Source organism: Phyllobates terribilis, unplaced genomic scaffold, assembly GCF_046119375.1.
Source record: "Phyllobates terribilis strain yellow unplaced genomic scaffold, ASM4611937v1 Scaffold_7__3_contigs__length_470593459, whole genome shotgun sequence".
Classification (NCBI taxonomy): domain Eukaryota; kingdom Metazoa; phylum Chordata; class Amphibia; order Anura; family Dendrobatidae; genus Phyllobates; species Phyllobates terribilis.
Window position 1 is genome coordinate 253,995,784 of NW_027362767.1, and position 22,293 is coordinate 254,018,076.

The 22,293-nt window shown below is 43.0% G+C and overlaps 1 protein-coding gene across 7 annotated transcripts in view; it reads right to left on the bottom strand.

Moving 5' to 3' along the window:
- Nucleotides 1-22,293, bottom strand: part of CACNA1B (calcium voltage-gated channel subunit alpha1 B) — a 517,223-nt gene that overhangs the window by 321,672 nt on the left and 173,258 nt on the right. For all 7 annotated transcript variants that reach the window (XM_073640296.1, XM_073640292.1, XM_073640293.1 and 4 more), the window contains exons 6-9: nt 11,000-11,103; nt 5,745-5,860; nt 4,263-4,319; nt 2,845-2,934 (exon numbers count right to left, since the gene is read on the bottom strand). In XM_073640296.1, coding sequence (XP_073496397.1) covers nt 2,845-2,934; nt 4,263-4,319; nt 5,745-5,860; nt 11,000-11,103 — 367 coding nt within the window. The remainder of the gene's footprint in view (nt 1-2,844; nt 2,935-4,262; nt 4,320-5,744; nt 5,861-10,999; nt 11,104-22,293) is intronic.

Here is a 22,293-nt window from a genome sequence, read left to right on the forward strand (position 1 = left end):
GACGTCTTCAAACAGAGGCTGGACAGACATCTGTCTGAGATGATCTAGTGAATCCTGCTTTGAGCAGGGGGTTGGACCAGATGACCCAGGAGGTCCCTTCCAACTCAACCATTCTATGCTATGATTTGGGCACTATATGTCAAGGTCATGTGGGCTGTACATAGAGTTGGCACTATATGATGGTATGGAGAAGGAGCGATAAAATAAATTTTTGACAACTTAACCAAATTGAATTACTGACAAAAATCTCTGTCTAATGACATTATAATAGAGCAGAAAAATGCTAATACAAGGAGTACACACGTCGACTGGTTAAATATACCACAAAGTTCAATTCTATTTAATACAACGTAGTGAAAAATTGAATCCTGGTAATAGTTTTCCTGTAATGGTATGCAGTTAGTCAAATCCTCGCTGTAATTATTCTGGTATTAATCTAGGTTCTCAGCATGAGGATTCTGCAGAACTGAACAGAGATATAGATTACAAGGGATTAAATGGTGATATGGATTGATTAGAATTAATGTGCAGAAGTTCCGCGCCACATTGACAATGTTTTTTCCAAGTTGCGTGATGTTGAAATAGTTGTCGATATTCTAAAAGAAAAATGGCGGAAGGTTCCTAGAGTCTTCTACGTCGTCCTGTTGGCAGCCCACCATGGTCTTCTTCAACTCTATATATGGCTGCTGGATGGTGTCTGCTATCATAACGGGAAGAAGAAGAGCGCTAATCTTCCCAACAAATCTTAGGAAATTAGCAATGGAGCCACTAACACAAACGTGAACGTGTGTAAGGGAAATTCTATAATGATACGTCTATGTCAACAGATCTCATATTACTACTTCGTGATGTCTGTATAAGGCGGGGGCTTTGACAACTGCGCAGGAGCAGGCTACCGGCTCTGATGATGCAGGAAGCAATTTGGCTTCTAAGGCCACGGCCCCACTATCAGTATTTGGTCAGTAGTCGTCAGTATTTTTCTCAGTAGTGGGAGCCAAAACCAGGAGTGGGTGATAAATGCAGAATTGGTGACTTGTTTCTATTATACCTTTTCTCTGATTGTTCCTCACCTGGTTTTGGCTCCCACTCCTGAGAAAAAATACTGACCGAATACTGATAGTGGGGCATTGGCCTTAGACTAAAGTCTAAAGTCACAAGCAATTCCTAAGCATTTAGGGGTCATGTAGAACTAAACAATTATATATTTCCTTTTATTTTTGTCAATTTATTTTTATATTTTTGATTGTAGATTTTTTTATTCTGTTATCTGTACATGATTATGAAGTCGGCCATCTTGCCTGAGCATCAGTTTTGTATAATGCTTTACAGCATTCAAAAGAGCCATTGGAAACTGTAATCTGGAGCTGACTCCTTGACTTCTATGGGAGAGTGTTGTGGGCATGCTTTGTGACCTGCGCAGAGTTCACTATGCAGGGAGTTGGAGGAAGTGAGCTGTGACATTGCCTTTTGTGAATGGTGGAATCCGGTGTCATCTACTGTACCTATGTTATCTTTCATTGTAATCCTGCATGTGATGATAATGAGATGACCGCTGAGAAGTGATCTCTACAGAACAGGAGGTGTCAGACTACTATGAGATTCAGAGTGAAAACTGCAAGATTTCAGGATTGATCATCTAGAATGAAAAACTGAAAAAGACATTAGCAAAAATGCATGAAAAGTATGTTATTAATACATTCCTTTTAGGATAGCAAGCATTGCCTCATATCCCGGCAGCTGAGGGCCCACCATAAACCCATGGCTGGACCCTTATGTGGTCAGTTAGGCCAATGTATTGTTAGAGCATCTAGTGACATCAGGTGTCCCTGTGCTGATATCATCTATCCTGGCCCAGAAGCCCAGGCTATTGTCGCTCGATCCTTACCATCCATCTGCAAGTTTGATAACTTTGGATAGTTCAAAAAGAAGTAGGCCAAATCCATAATTCTCTGGCCAAAGGGGCTGTACATTATTAGAGGAAACAATTTTTAGAAACAGTGCCACTTGTCCATTAGGCGAGCCTGGGGTTGCAGCTTAGTGTGATTAACTTTAATGTGGTCAAGCTGCAATAATGCACACAGTCTATGGAAAAGCGTGCCGCTGTTCCTGGAAAAAAAATGAAAGGCAGACCTTTTTTTTCTAAAATATTCAAACGTTTAACATTTTTTTTTATTTTTCTGCTTAAATGTAGTTTAAGACGGCCCCTGAACTTGATGACGGCTCACTTTTTTAGGCGAAATTCAGATGTTTGTGTATCATGGTCCAACGGTTGCAGGAATTGGGAATGTTTAGCTTGCAAAAAAGAAGACTGAGAGGAGACTTAATAGCTGTCTACAAATATGTCAAGGGCTGTCACATTGTAGAAGGATCATCTTTATTCTCATTTGCACAAGGAAAGACTAGAAGCAATGGGATGAAACTAAATGGGAGGAGACACAGATTAGATATTAGAAAAAACTTTTTGACAGTTAGGGTGATTAATGAGTGGAACAGGCTGCCACGAGAGGTGGTGAGTTCCCCTTCAATGGACGTCTTCAAACAGAGGCTGGACAGACATCTGTCTGAGATGATCTAGTGAATCCTGCTTTGAGCAGGGGGTTGGACCAGATGACCCAGGAGGTCCCTTCCAACTCTACCATTCTATGATTCTATGATTCTATGATAAGTTTGCACAGCGATGCACGGACTGGTTCCGGGTCTCCTTAACTGAACTTATTGAGTCCGGGTCAAGAGACCCGCGGCCGGTCCGTGCATCACTGTCCGCGCACAGACGTCTGAATTTTGCCTCAGAGAACCTCCATAAACGGGAATCTGGGATGAATTTTTAACCAATGTCTGACTCACCAACAGAGCAGATATCCGTGAAGTGATCCTCGCCCTCTTCGGCGTGTATGAGGTCGTTTTTACTCTTCTTAATGGTTGCTCTTTTCAGTACTGGAAGGCAGAAGAGCAGATATATTATTTATTGGATTGCACTATGTTAGAAAATAATCGCTTCTTGATGGAAGCGTGTGCTTGGCAGCCCTTGTAGTTGATGAAGTAACGAGCAGATCTCGCACTGAGCATATTCTGTCTCTAGACAGAAAATTAAAAGTGACTTGTGAAATTAAAACACCTCGTGTGACGAGGACGTGATCAGGAGAGCTGTCAGTCACTGACTAGTACAGGTTGACTGACAGCGCTGTCGGCCACTAGATACCCAGAGGTTACAAAGGTAGTCATAGCATGGGTGACTGAGCAATAATTGCAGTCATTTTTAAAGGGGGGTTATCTCATCTTGATAAATTGGTAAAATTGTTAAAAACAAGTGACTTTGCAATTAGTTCTTATTAAAAAAAATCCTCCCTGTTTTTAAGAACTGAGGGATTTTTAATTCTATTGTGTACTAGGTTGCCTAGGTTACCAGCCACCTTTGCAGTCTCAGTGGTGGCCGGTTTCCTAGGCAGGGAGAGCACTTTTGTAGCCATTGTTCTTCCGATGTTGCAGTGGAAAATCTGCCTCTTGTAGCAGCATGGAAGAGAGTATAGTTTGGGCCACTGGTACAAAATGTGGACATCAGTAGCGCCCCGCCCGCAGGGAGTCGGAAGGCAGGGGAGCAGTGCGCTCCTGAAGGAAGAACATGAGACAACCCCTTTAATATACTAAAGTGGATTCCAGGTTATTGATATGGGCAATGGTTATCGGTTACATTGGCCAAATTATTTTCCACACTATAAATAGCTTAAAGGGGTAGGCCTACTAAAAACACATTTTATTTCAATATACTGTATTTAGCCATGGGGACCCCTATTGATAAGGCCTATAGACATTGAATGAAGCGTTAGTATGTTCGGGTGACCACTGCTCTATTCAAGAGAGAGGATAGGATCCTAGTTCTTATGATTTCTGAGGACCCCAAGTGATACATTTACTATGTGCATAGGTGATACCATTTTTCAGTGGGCCCACCCCTTTAAGTGTGATGCCTGGTTTACAAAACTCATTTTCAAATAACTTGATAGGAAATTATGTGTAAGTAGAGAGAGGAGAGCGGCTACATGGACCCGGAGCCCCGGAGGACCATGGAGAGCCTACTGATTAGATTGGAACTGTGTCATGTCTCATTTTAACCAGTGGTGGAGCTGCAGGCCAATTGAACCCTTTCTGAAAAACCCAACACTTTGGTCCATGTGGCCGGGCCACTTATCTGGTTCTGAAAATGTCTACTATACTGTGTGCATGCAATAAAGGTTTTCTGCAATGAATGCATAGGATTTACTCACCATCTAAAGGAGACTTTTCTTCTGCGTTTTTGTCTTCTTCTGCGAGCATGACTTCCTCTGTGGAGCAAATGTACGACAGAATCAAACCTTTTATTCCCAATAAACAATTGATAGAACCATTTCTCCAATCAAAGCTATTATGCAACATCAATAATATAAATACAACAAAGTTCACTGAAGTTTAAAGTATGGGGGACAGAGCAAAAGCCTTAAGCCTTTGATGAGACAGGAGGTGGATTTCAGGCTGCTTTTCATTTCATTAAATCATAGTTGTGCACTAGTGTAGCAGATACTCAGTGCTGTGTGTGAAGGGGGCTGGCTGAGTGTTCAGATTAATAGCTAAGCCAGCCCACTTCTCTTTCACAGGTGAAGTATAGACCGAAAAGTGGGCTGACTGCTCATTTTAATAGCTAAACCATCCCCCACTTCTATTACAGATTATGTATAGACAGAAAAGGGGTCTGGGTGCTCAAATCAATAGCTTAACCGGTACTCTCCGCTATCACAGATGATGTATAGACCGATAATGGGACTGGCTGCTCATATCAATAGCTTATCCAGCCCCCTCTTTTACAGATGATGTATAGACCGATAATGGGATTGGCTGCTCATATAGCTTATCCAGCCCCCTCCTCTGTCACAGATGATGTATAGACAGATAATGGGACTGGCTGCTTATTTTAATAGATAAGCCAGCCCCCTCCTCTGTCATAGATGATGTATAGCTAACAAATAAAGTAGCACTCTGTAGCGCTATAGTATACAAACATGAAATATATGAACTCTGATTTGCATTACTGCTCTACATAATAGGAATAATTGAGAATACTTAGCGCATAAACTGGCCAATTCATGTGTAGCCGGCAGTAACGGTAAGGCGATTCTCGTTGCTGGGAACCTATCTAATGTGAATCCTCTCTTAGACTCAAGTCTACATTTATATGGGAAGGTAGGATCCTGCTGTAACTAAAACTGTCTGAGGCTCAGGGGTGGAGTGCTCAGTCTGAAAGCCTATGTATACAGATATCAAAAGACTGACCATCATTTCCTTTTTTTGGAAGTGACGGTCAGTCTTTTGATATTTGTATAGATGATATATAGACAGATAATGGGACTGGCTGAATATTTTAATAGCTAAGCCAACCCTCTTCTGTTAAAGATAATGTATAGACAGAAAAGAGGGCTGGGTGCTCATATCAATAGCTTAGCCAGCCCCCTCCTCTGTCACATCTATTATAAAAATAGAATAGGGGGCTTACTTGGCTAAATAAATGAGCAGTCAGCAAAGACGTTATACATTGATCTAGTCATGTACCAACAAAAAAACACTGTCCTGTGTCAGAAGCAAACTGGTGGGAGACCTTCTAGAAGCAGGACCTTCAGGTGGAGATGGGCACCTTTTTACAGCAGTGGCACTTTGTTTTCAGCATATGCTGTGGTCCACAACGATGATCCTATTGTGCTTACAGCAATGTATCTCACCTGCTTTGAATATCCACTCCAGATAGCCGTTCAGCTCACGCTCAATTTGCTGCTGTCGTCTCAACTTGAGAAACGCCCGACGATTCTCCACCCTCTCACGCTCCTTAGCAAATTCCCTGCAAGACAGTAAAAAAATTCCAATATCCTTGTAAAGTAAAACTGACAACGGAGGGAGGATCTCATCCGATGCACCACCAAGCTGTACCAACTATTTTTAGTCCTTCTAATGTGAGAAATTTCATAGAAAGTGTTTAATTGACAATGGTCTGGTGAAAAAAAGAGATGCAGACAAAGCGCCCTGGGGGAGGGCATCATCCTATAGCTGATAACTGAGGTCTCGGTGGGATTTATATCATTATGATGGCACCAAAACAGTAAAATAATCCCAACGCACTAACAAAATAATGAGTTTTATGTTTTACTGTCCATGAAGGGCAACTGTAAAAAGAAAAGTTTAGCTTCATAGGTCAAAGTCTGGAGATATAATTAATAAGCATCAAGCTTTTTGCACAAAAACTGGTATTTTTTAAAATTTACCGAAAACAATATATGAGTCCCAATCACTGGAGCTAAATATTGGTGTATGATGCAACTCTCTGGTAAAGGAACCTAACAACTTCATAAATTACATTTATTCAACTCTATTAGCTATCATGGTCCTCCCCTGGGTTTGTCCAAAAACCAGAGCAACTATGTCCAACCATGTCTGGTGGATTAGTAGGACATCATGATGCACCACAATGATCCCTCCGACACCTCATCTTCATACTAACGATGAGGATTTGATGGTATCATGCTAGGAGAACTGCAGAATCAAAGTTTCCTACTCCGATGTGGAAACCTAGAAGTTCAATCCTACTACACTTGTCCATTCGTTCTACATGGACAAGAGGGACAACATGATGGACCTAAATGAGTAATCCTGCCAACACATTAGAGAATGAATCCTTCCTTATCTTCCATTGTACTGAACAGATGGACCCCAAAAAGGCAGACAACATGATGGACCGCAGTGATCCTGTCAATATATTGGTGAATAATTCCTCAGCAGCCATTGTACTGAAGATGAGTATTTTGGTGATATCCCAATAGACCCTCAAAAGTAAAGTCTTCTATTCTGATGTGGACACATATGAGTCATTCTTACTATACTTGTCCATTCGCTATTACGTAGACCAGAGGGACAACATGATGGATCTAAAGGCCCCGTCACACTAAGTGAGATCGCTAGCGAGATTGCTGCTGGGTCACAAGTTTTGTGAAGCAACAGTGACCTCAGCAGCGATCTCGCTACGTTTGACACGTAGCAGCTACCAGGCCCCTGCTGTGAGATCGCTGGTCGTGTCGAAATGGCCTGGACCATTTTTTGATCGTTGAGGTCCCGCTGGGTAGCATGCATCGGTGTGTTTGACACCTTACCAACGACCTCGTTGGCGACTGAGAACTGAGACACATAGGCGTGCATCGTTATACAGGTCGCTACGGGTCGCCGTATCATTGCTGCATCATTGGGAAGATCTGACTGTTTGACATCTCACCAGCGACCACATAGCGACGCAGCAACGATCCCTGCCAGGTCGTATCATTGTCGGGATCGCTGTAGCATCGCTAAATGTGACGGTACCTTAAGTAATCCTGTCAACACATTAGTGATTGAGTCTTTATCTACCATTGTACTGTAGATATGGACCCTGAAAAGGGGAACAAAATCATGAACCGCAATGATCTTGTCAATATATTGGTGAATGAGTCCTCATCAGCCATTGTACTGAGGATGATGAGTATTTTGGTGATATCATCCCAAGACACCCATAGATTTAAAGTTTCCTACTCCAATATGGAAACCTAAAAGTCCAATCCATCTACACTTTTCCATTCTTTTCCATATGGACCCAAGGGACAACATGATGGACCGCGGTGATCATGTCAACACGTAAGTGAATGAGTCCTTATCTACCATTGTACTGAAGGTTTTGATGATATCATCCCAGGAAACCTTCAAAAGTAAAGTTTCCTACTCCAATGTGGAAACATATGAGTTCACTTCTACAACAATTGTCCATTTGTTCCAACATGGATCACGAAAAGGGGGACAACATGATGGATTATAATAATCCTATCAACACAGCGGTCAGTGAGTAGTTATTGACCATGGTACTGGCGATGAGGAATTTGATGGCCTCATCCCAGGAGACCTTTAGAATCAAAGTTTCCTGCTCTCATGCAGGAATATATGAGTCCAATCCTGCTAAACTTTTCTCCTTCTCGGGTCCACATTGGAATGAATGGACAACATGATGGACCGTAGGAACCCTGTCAATACATTGCTGAATAAGTCCTCATTGGTCATTGTACTGAGGATGAGGATTTTGATGGTATCATACCAGGAGACTCTCAGAATTATATTCTCATGCTTCGATGCAGAAAAGTATGAGTCCTATTCCTGCTACATTTTCCAATTGCTCTGATATGAGCCCCATTTGGTAGTTTGCTCAAACCTATATCCAGGCTGCTATAGTTCAGGTATTTCCGTGCATTGCCTTTGGTAGGTCATACCCCATATTTTAGTAGTTCTGAATTACATCTCTATACTTGACTTCATTCTCAGTAGGTGTTGGACTTTTTTGGAGCGTACAGACACAAACCGGTGACAATTAGGTCGGTGAAGGGATTTTTTTATTGGGGGACCGCAGTACTATAAATGGTGTGTGGTGGTCTTAGGTGTTTTTTGCATTGGGGTCTGGCTTTGCTTATGGAGGAGAGAGTTAAACAAGTACCCACCTTTATACGAGTCTTCTGTAAGAGATATGAGGGTTAATAGTTGATGCATTATATACAATGTATGGTGTAGAACAAAGCGTTTGTTCTAAGAGACAGTGATTCATCTAATATATTTTACATAAAGGTCAATAAGAAGAAATATTTGCTTTAATATACCACGCAGTCAAAAGAGAACGATTCCCAGGAATGGAGAGAAATGAAAGCGAAGATAAAAATAAGGAAGGTAGCCGTGAAGTGAGATAGAGATAAAAGGATAACGACCCTTGGACGTATGTCATGTTCTGCTTTCTCTGATGAATAATTTAGTCTGGGAGCTCAGGCAGCCAGAGAAATCCTGTGCTTTTCTGTTTACCCCCTGGAGCGCTCACTGATAGGTCATTCCTAGACTTGCCAGAAAACAAGTCGCCCTTGTGGGGGGCATCTAACACAATGGGTGCAAACGCAGATGATTTCTTGGAAGGAGGTGTATGTTAGTCAGAAAAGAAGCCTGTCTGCAAGACCCCACAGGTAGCTGCTCAAATTTCTCGACCACTGGTGGACACAGACAGGAGAGGGCTCTGTGCAAGAACAATACATAGGCCCACTGCAACCCAAGAGCTCCTGAGCTCCTCATACTGCTTTGGAAGTGGTAGAGGCCTTTGTACACCTTGGGCCCCAGGTTGTATTATTATTATTATTATTTATATAGCCATTGATTCCATGGTACTGTACATGAGAAGGGGTTATATACCAAATAAAGATATCACTTACAGTAACAAATAAACAATGATAGACTGGTACAGAGGGAAGAGGACCCAGCCCCTGCGGGCTTACATTCTACAGGATGATGGGGAAGGATGTAGGGTGGGGTGTTGCAGCAGCTCCGGTGTTGGTGAGGCGCAGGTCTGGTGTTGGTAAGGCAGAAGCTCCAGTGGTGTTGAGGAGGCAAGCGGGGTCATGGCAGGCTATAGGCTTGTTTGAAGAGATGGATTTTCATGTTCCATCTGAAGGATCCGAGTGTGGTGAATAGTCGGACGTGTTGGGGCACAGAATTCCATAGGATGGGGGATATTCGGGAGAAGTCTTGGAGGCAACTGGGTGAAGAACAAATAAGTGTGGAGGAGAGAAGGAGGTCTTGGGAGGACCGGAGATTACGTGAGGGAATATGTCGAGAGATTAGTTCAGAGATGCACGGAGGAGAAAGGTTATGGATGGCTTTGTAGGTCAGTGTTAGTAGTTTGAACTGGATACGCTGGGCAATCGGGAGCCAGTGAAGGGATTTGCAAATGGGGGAAGCAGAGCAGTAGCGAGGCGAGAGATGAACTAGTCGCGCAGCAGAGTTAAGGATTGACTGGAGGGGTGCGACAATGTTAGCAGGTAGGCCACAGAGGAGGATGTTGCAGTAGTCGAGGCGGGAGATCATGAGGGCATGCACAAGCAGTTAGTAGATTGAGGTTGTATAAATGGTATGTCCGCCCCTGCTCTTGACTACACTATATGGCCCATTTTTTGCTTAGATCTGTATTTTGCCATGACTAATTAATGCCCACACAATATTGCCGGGATTTATGGGTACAGTATAGCCTGACAGTGGTCACAATATGGAATTAATAAAAGAATAGCTGAGTTTCTAACTATGGTGGTTGAGGGATAAAAGTTTTAATGCACCATCTCATTTATATTCCTGTAAAACAGATGTCAGGAAGATTCTTATGGCCACTCCAATAAATATACAATAAAATATAGATGGTAAATGTATGATCGCTGGGGGGTCTGGCAGCTAAGACCCCCACCAATCCTGCAAAGAGGGTCCAAGAGTCCCAGTAGTGGACATGTGCTACAACCACTCTTTTAGACATTGAATGCCGTGGTAGTTGCGTATGCTCACTATCATTCCATTTATACAGGGGGCATAGGGACCCTTGATTTTGTGAATGATGGGGGTCCCAGTGGGTTGATTCCCATAGATCAAACATTATATACCTCCCATAAGGGGACCATGACATTGATGTAACCAATGTATTATGATTAACTATTGGACTGTAAAGGGCCCATATATTGTTCTTGCACAGGGGCCCCATTCTGTCTCTCCTTCAATAGATGGCTGCAACAGAACTCACTGTTTAGATATACATCAAAATAGATGGCTAAAAGGCTTCCATCAAGGAAAAACCTTGTCCCGCCCGGTATACATTTTTTACTGTATACTTTTGTACCAAATAGCACAGTCAGCTTCACTTTTTCATGATGCAAAAAAAAAAAAGTTTATGGATGTATATGGACAAACAGAGGTCAAAGCGGCAGTCTTTTGGCTTCTGTCAGGTGAAAAAAGCCCCATGGATATATTTTGGTACATAAAACAAGAGCTTTTCCCAGCACATATGCCAACTGCAGGCTCCAAATCATATGTGAACATGGCCTAAGAGTACATGAAGAATACAAAGACAACGACAGCTCCCAAAACCAGTATTGACACGATCATGTTAGAAACTCACCCTGAGAGGACACCCAGAACCAGGTTCAACATGAAGAAGGACCCAACGATGATGAGAGGGATGAAATAAAGCCAGTTCCACATTGCTCCAACAGCATCATTGGTCTGTAAATACAAAGGTAATTGGTATTTAATAAGGATTTCATTCATCATTGGACCTCTAGTGGGTCTAACAGAAGACATGCCCATTGGAAACCAACAGTGGAGTTGACCACTAAGGTATTTATTTAGTTAATTCACTCATGGATGATGTGACCTGTGTGTGTGATGATATATTCTTATAAGGTCTGATACCAACTACCATCTTCTCAAATGGACCCAAGGTACATGTAACACACACTACTTGCTGTCAATTACATTGGTACAGGAAGCCTCAAAGGACTTTCCGGATGGTATAAAACTACCATTGCTGGGATACTGTATGCAATGTAACAAAAAAGTGTTGAGATTATTTACAGTGAAAAATATATCTTTCCATCTGTAGAATAAGACTGTAGTGGTGTTTTACTCACTGAAAATGTAATGACTAGGTGGTATTGCGGTAATACGGTGCAGGATCACCTGGTAACACCAAATCATCAGTGCTCACAAATTGCGGTGTTGTTTTTGCCAAAGTTTTCCAAATTTATAGCAAAACTTTGCAGTCACAGATTTTTAGACTCTCACCATATCTAAGAGTATAGGGTTACAATGCGAAGAGTAAATCTTCTAGAAGGGAGAGTAAGGTCGGAGAAGCAGAACCAGCCCCTTAGCATTTATCGCTGCCTGTATCTGTACACGTGCAGTGGGGCTGGGGGAGGGGTAGACTCCTTTCTTGTAATTGTACATACTGAAGCAAATTTCTTTTTGCTTCCATAACTGATTCATATTTAATCGATGCCTCCAGACATTTCCTGCAGATAACAGGAAATGACTGAGAAACCCCTGGACTGGAAACCAGTGCCTCAGTCCCAGAAGGGATAATCGTGCAATAAGGATTGGGTGCTGATTACACCCGGGCGGAGGAATTTAACTTATGCAAAGCAGGCATGAACTGAAAAATATATGCCGGAATATGGAAGGACATCTTTAGTACAGAGGCTGAAATAATTTGGGCAAAATTACCAAAAAGTCATGTATTGCCCTGATGTATCTTGAAAATGTATTAATATTTTCATGAGGAGTTATAATATTGACAATTGACAACTTAAACGAGGTTGTCCGGGATTAGGAAAAACATGGCTGCTTTCTTCCAAAACCAGCACCACACCTGTCCATAGGTTGTATGTAGTATTGCATCTCAGCCCCATTGACTTTATTGGAGCTGAGCGTCAATGCCAAACACAATTTGTGGAAGTATGTAGTGCTGTTCTTGGAATAAAGCAGCCATCATTTTTTTACTCTTTAAAATCCCTTTAGAGAGGTTATCCGGTAATATCAAGACCCGATCACTTTGGCAACGGAAGTGAGCGGTGCCGATGATATGGCGACTTACAACTTACCGATCGGTGGGTATTGTGCACATGCTTTATTCACTACACTACTACATTCACAAAACTCAATATGCCTTCCGATTCTGCACATGTGTTGGCAGGTACATAGACATTGCTCGGTAACCCTTTTAGGGCGTATGCACAATGAGTCTTTACGCAGAATTTTTGGAACAAAAGTTTTTGTGGAGTTTTGAATTTTTAAGCAAGATTGGAAGATTTTTTGTCAGTTTTTCATAAAAAAAATTCCTAACAAACCTCTGCCCACATACTCTTAGCATCACTGGCAGACCCAGACCAAAAAGGGCCCTAATGCAAGAACAGTATATAGGCCCTTTACAATCCAATAGCTCATCATAATGCAAAATTTCACCTGCTTTAGAAATTGAAATGGGCCCCCTTACCTCTTCGGGCCCAGGTTGCACCAATGATATGTCCTCCCCTGCTTAGCATCCTGTAACAATGGTCTGATAGCTGACCTATGGAGGCATACTTTTTGGATAAATGTACAAGGGCGTAGATATTGCTGAGTTAGAAGAGAGAGGCCCAGCCCATGTTGGCTACATCCCTTATTTTTATGAATGGTGAAAACCTTAGCGCTGATCCCCTCTTCATAGACCCAATAAACAAGAGTGTGATGAATTATACCAAGGATCCTGAAAGGAAGCAAAAATGAATGCTGGTCTCTCAGAAGGTGGCAGCGCCCTCTCCCCCCACTGCATTCACACCATTTTAACACCTTATGGCGACATTATATTCTTGTTTTTTCTCGTTGCCCAATACCGTAATAAACACCATTCCTAAAATCCAATGCAAAAAAAAGAGCCAGTGCCGTAAATGTGAGTCAGGTCGTTCTCCCAGAAGACTCCTTCAGCCTCCCATCTCCACTCCCTGCTAATGTGATTTAACATCCGCCTCACCAACCAAAAGCATTAATAATTAACCCGCTCGCCCTGCCCAGCTCTTGTGTACGGCGGAGTACATTCTGTGTAGTCTACACAACGCAGACTCAATCGTTTCCATGGCTCTTGTTAATAAAACCTTTCCTGCTCTACAGAGGAGAACAGGAACCGACCCCAACAAGTAGTTGTCAATTATCCCAATTTTAAAGAAAAAAAATGTCCTAAATATGAAGCTCATGCTAATCTATGCTTGTCAAGCCACAGAGGCCGGCTGTGACAATGAGGGCCATCATACACCTGGAGCAGGGGCGGACATATCACTGGTGACACCTGTGCAGACGATCACAAGGGCCCAAGAGGTGAGGGGGCCACTACCACCTTCAAAGCAGCAAGCAGCTAATGTCGTAGACAGAACTATTGGACTGCAAGGGGCCCATATTCTTATCTTGCACAGGGCTCCTTTCTGTCTGTGTCTGGTACTGACCCAGAGCCAGTCCTGGCTACTTACACACCACATTTTACCTTTTGTGTCTTCATCAGACTGGTATACAGTAATGCATTTAGGCAGCATAGAAAAAATGCAAAAAAAATGAATAAAATGCAAAATAAATGAACAAAACAGAAGTGTAAATCCCATCAATATTTGGTGACCGCCCTTTACCTTAAAAACAGCATCAATTATATTTTATTATCCCCTTTCAGGATTCCCCATCCATTGTATTTCATTGACGAGACAGACAACGCTAGGATCCTCAGCCGCCACGGGGTGGATTTCTTGTGACTGAACATTTCCACGTATTTAGCTTTCACGATTTCAAAGGCCTCATGCACTAACAATGGGGTTATATATTTCTATACAGTTAGTCATATCCTTTCGGTTTATCATGGAATCCTCGTTTTAGCGACGTTAATCATGGAGCATCACAGCAGACGTCGGAGCACTGGGAAATGTCTCCAATACCCAGGACTGCTGATAAATTATTGTGTTACAGTGTGCGGCTGACACGTCCATTACTCAGTGGGATAAATGCATCCACATATTACGTAGAAGAGTCCGTGTAGCCGTTGTTAGAAATGTCATGGCTGCTTTGTAAACAGCCATTTGTGGACATGTCTACAGTCAATATATATATAGTCTGATTTAGTAATTTTTACCTTTTTTAAGATATTTTTAGATGGCCTCCACCCTATGTATTTTTTGTTTTTACTCCAAGTGACCCTCCAGCTGGAGGGATGGTTGCCATGAGCATGCTCATTAAAAGGAAATGGCTTTGGGGCCACTAAACCATAATCGAGTCTGCACACAGCTAGGGTTGGGCTTTCCAGACATGGCCATATCATATTTGGCATAAAAAGGATTTATGCATTTTCCGGTAGAATATTCCATCGGTAGCGGGCGCATGCGCATTGCATGAATAAGGCCGAGGTCTGAAAAGGAAGGTTTCATTGTGACATTGCAAGCAATAAGGGTATGTTCACACATGGTGTGTAACTGGGTGGATTATTCTGCACCAATAGACAGTATTTAATTAGGAAAAACATTGTGTTTTTACTGTTTTTTTTTTACTTGCAGGTTTTTTTTCCATTCATGTGAATGCGTGAAAAATGTTGCAAAAAATGCTAAAAGAATTAATCTTTTGCAGATTTGATGGTTGTAATACACAAGGAAAAGAAGAAGCAGCGTGTGTACGTGATTTCAGAAATCTCATTCATTTTCTGGTACTGTAAAATGCTACGTATTTTGCGCACCAAATACGCTGTGTAAAACACACATCAAAAGCGCTGCAGTTATGCCAGGTGTGAACATACCATAATGGTGATTCTGGTTGAATGTGGCATAACACGAGTGGAACTGGGATTCAATTGTGACAAGTTTGTCCGATGGGGGTCATAAATCCTACATTAACATGCTACTTCCAGCCTAAAAACAGTCGCATGACAATGCCACAGCTAAGAACTTCAGATTTACCAGCATAAACCTTAATGTTAAAGCAAGCTAATGAAATAAATTATTACCTTTTAGCAAAGTGCAATAAATGTACAGGAGGCTTAGACTGTGATGCAGCAGAATATAGACAGGTGCAACCGTATTCTGAGCATGCTAGCATTAAAAGGGTTGTCCAGGCTTGGGGCTCAAGTTTGCAATCACTCTGTGACTGCAGACTTGTGAATCCTCACAGTGTGCACCGTGCGCGCTGTCAGGATACTCCGGTGCCATGTGATCACAAGTTTGTAATTTGCATACTCGCGGCCACATTCCGACTAGATGTACTCGGCCTCTCTCAAATCACTTGTATTGAGTGAGACTGCGCACATCTAGTCAGCATGTGACCGCATGTATGCAAATTGCATAATTCCTGTCACCCTCCTTGCACCGGAGAACCCTGACAGCGTGAAAACTGCACATAGCGTGATTATAGACTTGAACCTTAAACCAGGACAACCCCTTTAAATATATGAATTTTGCATTTTATTACTAACATACAGACTAAACAAATAAGTTTGAGGTTTCTAGTGCACATTTTGATCAATGCGTGTTAGCCTGTGTGCCAACAACAAGGCAACCTCTTTTGATGGGGCCCTACAGTACCAGCCTTTCCCCTCCCAAAATCGGGAGAGCTAAAAGTCTGTAAAAGACCACTTTATAAGATTTGTAAAAGATGGCTTTATAAAATTGCTTCCTTTTCTTTTGCATTCCGATAAATTCTCCAGTGTCTCGGCACTAAATATACAGGAATCTCTCATGTATTGTCAATGAGGGATTAGCTCGTGTCCACGATATCATTGCCTCAGAGTCTGATACTATTAACAATTCAGATATCATTTTCATCTCCCTCATTCAACACGGAGGAAAAATGAAAAGCAAATGTAAACGATCCGGCGCTTTACTAATTAACATATATTTGCATAACCTTTCTGTGGCTACTCGATTGGAACCAAAAGCTCAATACAATAATTCAGTAGATTGGCATTATTGTTCTCTGAGGAGCATCAACGATGAGAGATACAAATAGATAAAAGTCATGAAGGGCTAGGAGTTCTACAGTTCAAGAGCAATTTGGGAGTATGGGTCCTGCCTGTGAAACAAGGGAACGTACGGACAGGAACATCACCCTCGATGGAGCTCGATTTGCAGCAGTTGACACTGGGAATGTGCTTCTCTAAAATGCGTTGTTGTTACGGGCGTATTCCAGATTCAAAATATCGATGGCCCATTCTTCGGGTAATATCCAGTTGGTGGTGGGCAGCCCTTCTGATAAGCTATTTGAAGGATCTCTGACACTCAGTGGTGCTGCAGCCTTTTCTGCTCTGCTCTGTCTGCATGTTACCGGTTGTGCTTGATACAGAAGCTTTGTAGTATTAAGGGGAATGGGACAGCCTCTGATATGTAGACGAGAACTGTGGCAGCAAGAGTGCAGACAGTCGGACCCAAATTAATCTGAAATAGACATCCTATAGATAGATCATAGGCATAATGAAAAAGAAAAGCCCTTTAAAAGGGTTATCCGGCATCATCCTAACTTCTATTGTATATACACTCCTCAACATTGAAATTGCAACACCAAGGAGAAGTTGCAGATTTATGGAAATCAAAGGATGGATAGACAGGTTACTGATCTGTAAATGACAAAAATATGGAAACAAGATTTTGAAAACGTCTCAATTTATACAGTCTAGAGTATGAGCCATGTGCAGAAATTCCTGCACTTAGAGCTTTGGCTACTATCAATGAGGTTATTAATGGTCATCTGAGGAAGGTTCTGCACTTTGGCAGCAAATCATCAAGATCCGCTGCTGGCAGCTCTCGTTGCAGATGTGTTGAATGGAAGACAAGTCTGAAGCCGCTGCAGGCCATGGTAGCACATTTAGGCCATGCAGGCAGCTCCTAGGAGCACCAGCAACATCCAGCCTGGTGTTGTCGGGTTGAAATATGGCTCCTAGGACACTTTGGAAAAATGGCTGCACCACTGGTTCCATGATTGACCCATTCAGTACTGCAAATGAAATTAGGCGTCACATGCCATGTATATTTGTATATAACAACAATATTATTTCTTGGGCAAATATTTAAAATATTCAAATTTTAAAGTATTTTTAATTTGATATTAAATATTGAGATTTTTCTGGTACATTACAACTGCACGTGAGGGACCTGAAAACACTTTTTTCCCCTTTTTTATATAACATAATTGCATGCAATTTTTTTACTGCAAGAATTACTATTCCTGTATACAAAAAACGACAGTTCATTGACAAGATGCTGATTAAAAAATCCAGATCTGTCAGGAAGCAGCGCCCTGTGTGTGACTGACATTGTGCATTCTAGCACTGGGAATGTAGTCTCTGTTGGTAAAGTATAATAAGTGCGTGTGACGGCAGCCTGCAGCCTGTTCTAGATCACTATATATAATAGATGTGAGTTTCATTCCCGCTCGGCTGGCTCCAGCTTCTAAGCTCTCTTTCTGCCCAGAGAAACAAATCCTTGCTCCTGCCTCATACGGTGGGGAAAATAAGTATTTGATACACTGCCGATTTTCAACCGAGTTTTTCAACCTACAAAGAATGGAGAGGTCTGTCATTTTTATCGTAGGTATGTGGCGCTCCTGAGAGTTCGATGGCCACAGGGATCCTGCACTTCTCTAATGGAGTGTAGTGTTCCTCCTCTGAGGTAAGAACAGTGTGATAGTCGTGACCCAACCTTTGCATCCAACACCACATTTCTCCACCAGAGGGGGCTAGTATGCACTAGGTGCTGCTCCCCTGGTTACAGGGAGACTGGGGAACCAAGAGTTAGGGGAACCAGTTAGTGGGTGAGGGTGGAAGACTTACAAGTTAGTTACACTTTAAATTTCTTATTTAATAAAAAAAGGCATCTTGGTTCTTGGTTCTTGTAGTTTAGTTCTTTGACGGTCCTGGTTAGTTAACTTGCTTGGCTGTCATGCACTGTGATCTCCTACCCTGAAAGTGGATCCTGTGTGGACCTGCAGCGGATGGGGACACAGCCCTCGTACCCTGGCCTTGGGACGAGGGGCAGGTTGCAGACAAGGAATGTCTCAACCTGGTCAAGGACCACGACCAAGAAGGCCCGGAGCTTAAGAGTGTGGCTCCACAGCAAATGGATCCCAGGCAGGATGCAGACGGAGCGGTATACGCCACCTGTCCTCGCCATGCTGATATATTCAGAGGGAGTCCGGCTGCAAGAGGGGTACCGGCCCCCGACACCCGACCTTGCTACTCCATGTCCGGGTCGGGAAAGCCCGGTAGGCCCTGAGGATCCCACCGGGTATCGGATGGAGCGGAGCTGCCACCCGAGCCCTTGTTCTGAGAGGAGCTCAGAGGGAGTCACGGCCTATTTGCACACACACGGACAGGAAAGGATTCGGTCTGTAGTTCAGGAACACTCTGGTGTAGGGTCCCGACTGAATGCTGGACTTACTCGGAGTTTGTCGGACCCCCGTCCCTGGTGACCGCAGGACTACACGGGGAGCAGGGAGTCGCCTTCCTTCTGCCATCTCTAAGGTGAGTAAAGCCTTGGAAGTTCAGAAGTTCACCCCTATGGCCTCCGGACTGTTTATTCTGCGCTACACCGCACGATGCGGCGCCCGTTCTCCTCTACTACTACCCCCTCCATCCTGTCGCTCTGCCCTGAGGCCTTGCTCCGCCTGTGGGGAGTAGTAATAACTTTGGCCGCCATGACACCATGCCTCAGCGGACTGAAGCGGCGCTGGTGGCCTTTACCAGGTGCCACAGGTAGCGTAGTCGTAAATCAGCCACTCAACCCGGATAAGCCCACAGCATACTTTTTAATGTGACGGCCCTGAGCACGGGTCGGGTCCGGGCCACGGCTGCACCCCATCTCTCCATCACAGGACCCGACTCAGAGTCCCCCATCTCCCAGGGTAAACAAAAGGGCTTCAGAGGAAGAGGCGTCACAGGTACACTTCACCTGTGAGAGACAGAATTTAAAAATAATAACCAGAAAATCACATTGTATGATTTTTAAAAATTAAATTGCATTTTATTGCATGAAATATGTATTTGATCACCTTCGAACCAGCAAGAATTCTGGCTCTCACAGACCTGTTAGTTTTTCTTTAAGAAGCCCTCCTAGTCTGCACTCAAAACCTGTATAAATTACACCTGTTTTAATTCATTACCGGTATAAAAGACACCTGTCCACACACTCAATCAATCACATTCCAATCTCCCCACCATGGCCAAAACCAAAGAGCTGTCTAAGGACACCAGGGACAAAACTGAACACCTGCACAAGGCTGGGATGGGCTACAGGACAATAGGAAAGCAGCTTGGTGAGAAGGCAACAACTGTTGGCGCAATTATTAGAAAATGGAAGAAACACAAGATGATTGTCAATCTTCCACAGTCTGAGGCTCCATGAAAGATCTCACCTCGTGGGGTAACAAAGATTATGAGAAAGGTCAGGTGGACTTGGTAGCCAATGTTTCTTGAGAGCAGTCCTTAAGAGTTAGCTATTAGTTGGCACTAGGAACACCCTTTGAATTTGGGGGACACCACCATTGTAAATAGCTCAACATAACTAATATAACAAATGGTTTTCCAAACCCACCACAAAATGTCACTTTTACTTACTACCGCAGTCTCGGAATTACTCACCCTTTCATGGCAAGCCCCTTTAGTAGTAAAGCTCCCATGGCTATTATGACCTGCTGCAAGTGTGATGCATAGCCAAACATCGGATTTAGTGATGAGCTAGTATGTTCGGTTAACCCTTTCGGCGAGTATGCTCGGGCGAGTACCGAGTATCTTCAGCGTACTCGGTGATATGTTTGAATCACTCCCGTGTGCATGATATGCGACTGTTTGACAGCTTTAATACATGTGAGGAATGCTTAAACATACTCGCTGAAAGGGTTAACGGAACATACTCGCTCATCACTAATCGGCTTCTAGCAAAGGTCCTGGGGAATCTTAACCCATTCCTCATGGGCAATGGCCTTCAGGACACTAATATTATTGGGTTTGCTGCTACAACCACCTTATTAAAAACTCACCAAAGCTCTTCTAAGGGATGGACATATGAATGTGATGACCTCTACACAATCTTCCAGAACTTTTTCTGAAACCAAGCCTTGGTGAGGTATGCATTTGTCTCAATGGAAAGTCCAATGATGCCCAAACTTCATCTTAATCATAGAAGACAGGATGTTTTCTTTTAGGATTTCTTGATACTTGATGGAATCCAACTTGTCCTCCACACGCTGAAGGATTCCTGTGCCAGGAAGCAAAGCAGCCCAAGCCATGCTTCACTTTAGGCATCACCGAGCTCCCTCTGTTTCACTGTAGTCATCAACAAGCCACCATAATGCTTCACTTTGGGCATCACAGAGACACCGTCATGCTTCACTGTTGGCATCACTGAGCTACCTTTATGCTTCACTATAAGCTTCACCGAGCAACAGCCATGCTTCACCATAGGCATCACCGAGCCACCGTCATGCTCTACTGTTGGCATCAGTGAGCCACCTCTATGCTTCACTTTTTGCATCACTTAACCACCGCTGTGCTTCACTATTGGCATCATCGAGCCACCACCATGCTTCACTTTTGGCATCACCGAGCCACCACCATGCTTTAGTGTAGGCATGACTGAGCAACCACCATGCTTTACTGTTGGTATCACCGAGCAACCATCATGCTTCCCTGTTGGCATCACTGAGCCACCACCATGCTACACTGTAGTCATCACCGAGCTACTTCCCTTCATTGTAGGCATCACCAACCCACCGTCATGCTTCACTGTTGGCATCACCAAGCTTCCGCCATGGTTCAATGTAGTCATCACCGAGCCACTTCCCTTCATTGTAGGCATCATCAAGCCACTATCTTGTTTCACTGTTGACTGGGCCTCCACCATGCTTCACTGTTGGCTTCACTGAGCCACCACCATGCTTCACTGTAGGCATCACTGACCCTCCATCATGCTTCATTATTGGCATCACTGAGCCACCATGCTTCACTGTATGCAAGGTGTCCAGTTTTATTTCATTGCTCCACAGAACAGAATCTCAAAATTTCTGTGGCTTATTTATATGGTTTGTGTATACTGGAGCCGACTCTTCCTGTGCGTTTCAGTCAGTAGAGGTGACGTCTAGGAGTTTAGACATGGAAACCATTAACATGTAGTATGTGTCTTACTGTACAAATGGAAACCCCAATGTCTGCTGCCACCAGATCTTGCTACAGAGCTTTGCAGTCACTCCAGGGTTTTTAACCCCTTGCCTCTTCAGGAATCTGGTGGCAGCTGCTAACAGCTTTCTCTGTCTGCCACATCCAAATAATGTAGCCAGTGTTCCTCTTGAAAACTCTGTCAGTAGGAACATTTAATGTCTTTGTATCTTTATGTATCTATTTTGTGCAAGGCAATCTTTGTTTAACTTATGGACTGTTCTCCTGACTTGGCAATAATTCTAAAATGCAATCAAACATCACAGTCACGAATGCCTAGGTATTACATTTGTTGCATCTCCAGCATGTCTGATGCAACTAAAGAAGCCCTTGATTATTGCATTGGGTGCTGGAGACTAGTGTGTGCTCCTATGAGGGATTCTATTCAGGGGGTTGAATAATCATGAGACTGCAGGAGTCAGTAAAAGTGGCACTTTGCACTGAATGTAGAGAAACCACTTGTTATATTAGTTGTGATTGATCTATAACAAACAGCAGAAAGCTTTGTTAATTTTGCTAATAATTTGCACTGGGGGTGAATAATTTTAATTGCAACTGTATATCTCAATGATCAAGATACATAATTTCTAACAGAAAATCATCAAATGAATTGCATCCATGGTGGCAGACAGGTACAGTGAAAGAAATAAGTGTTTGATCCCTTGCTGTTTTTGTAAGTTTGCCCACTGACAAAGACATGAACAGTCTATAATTTT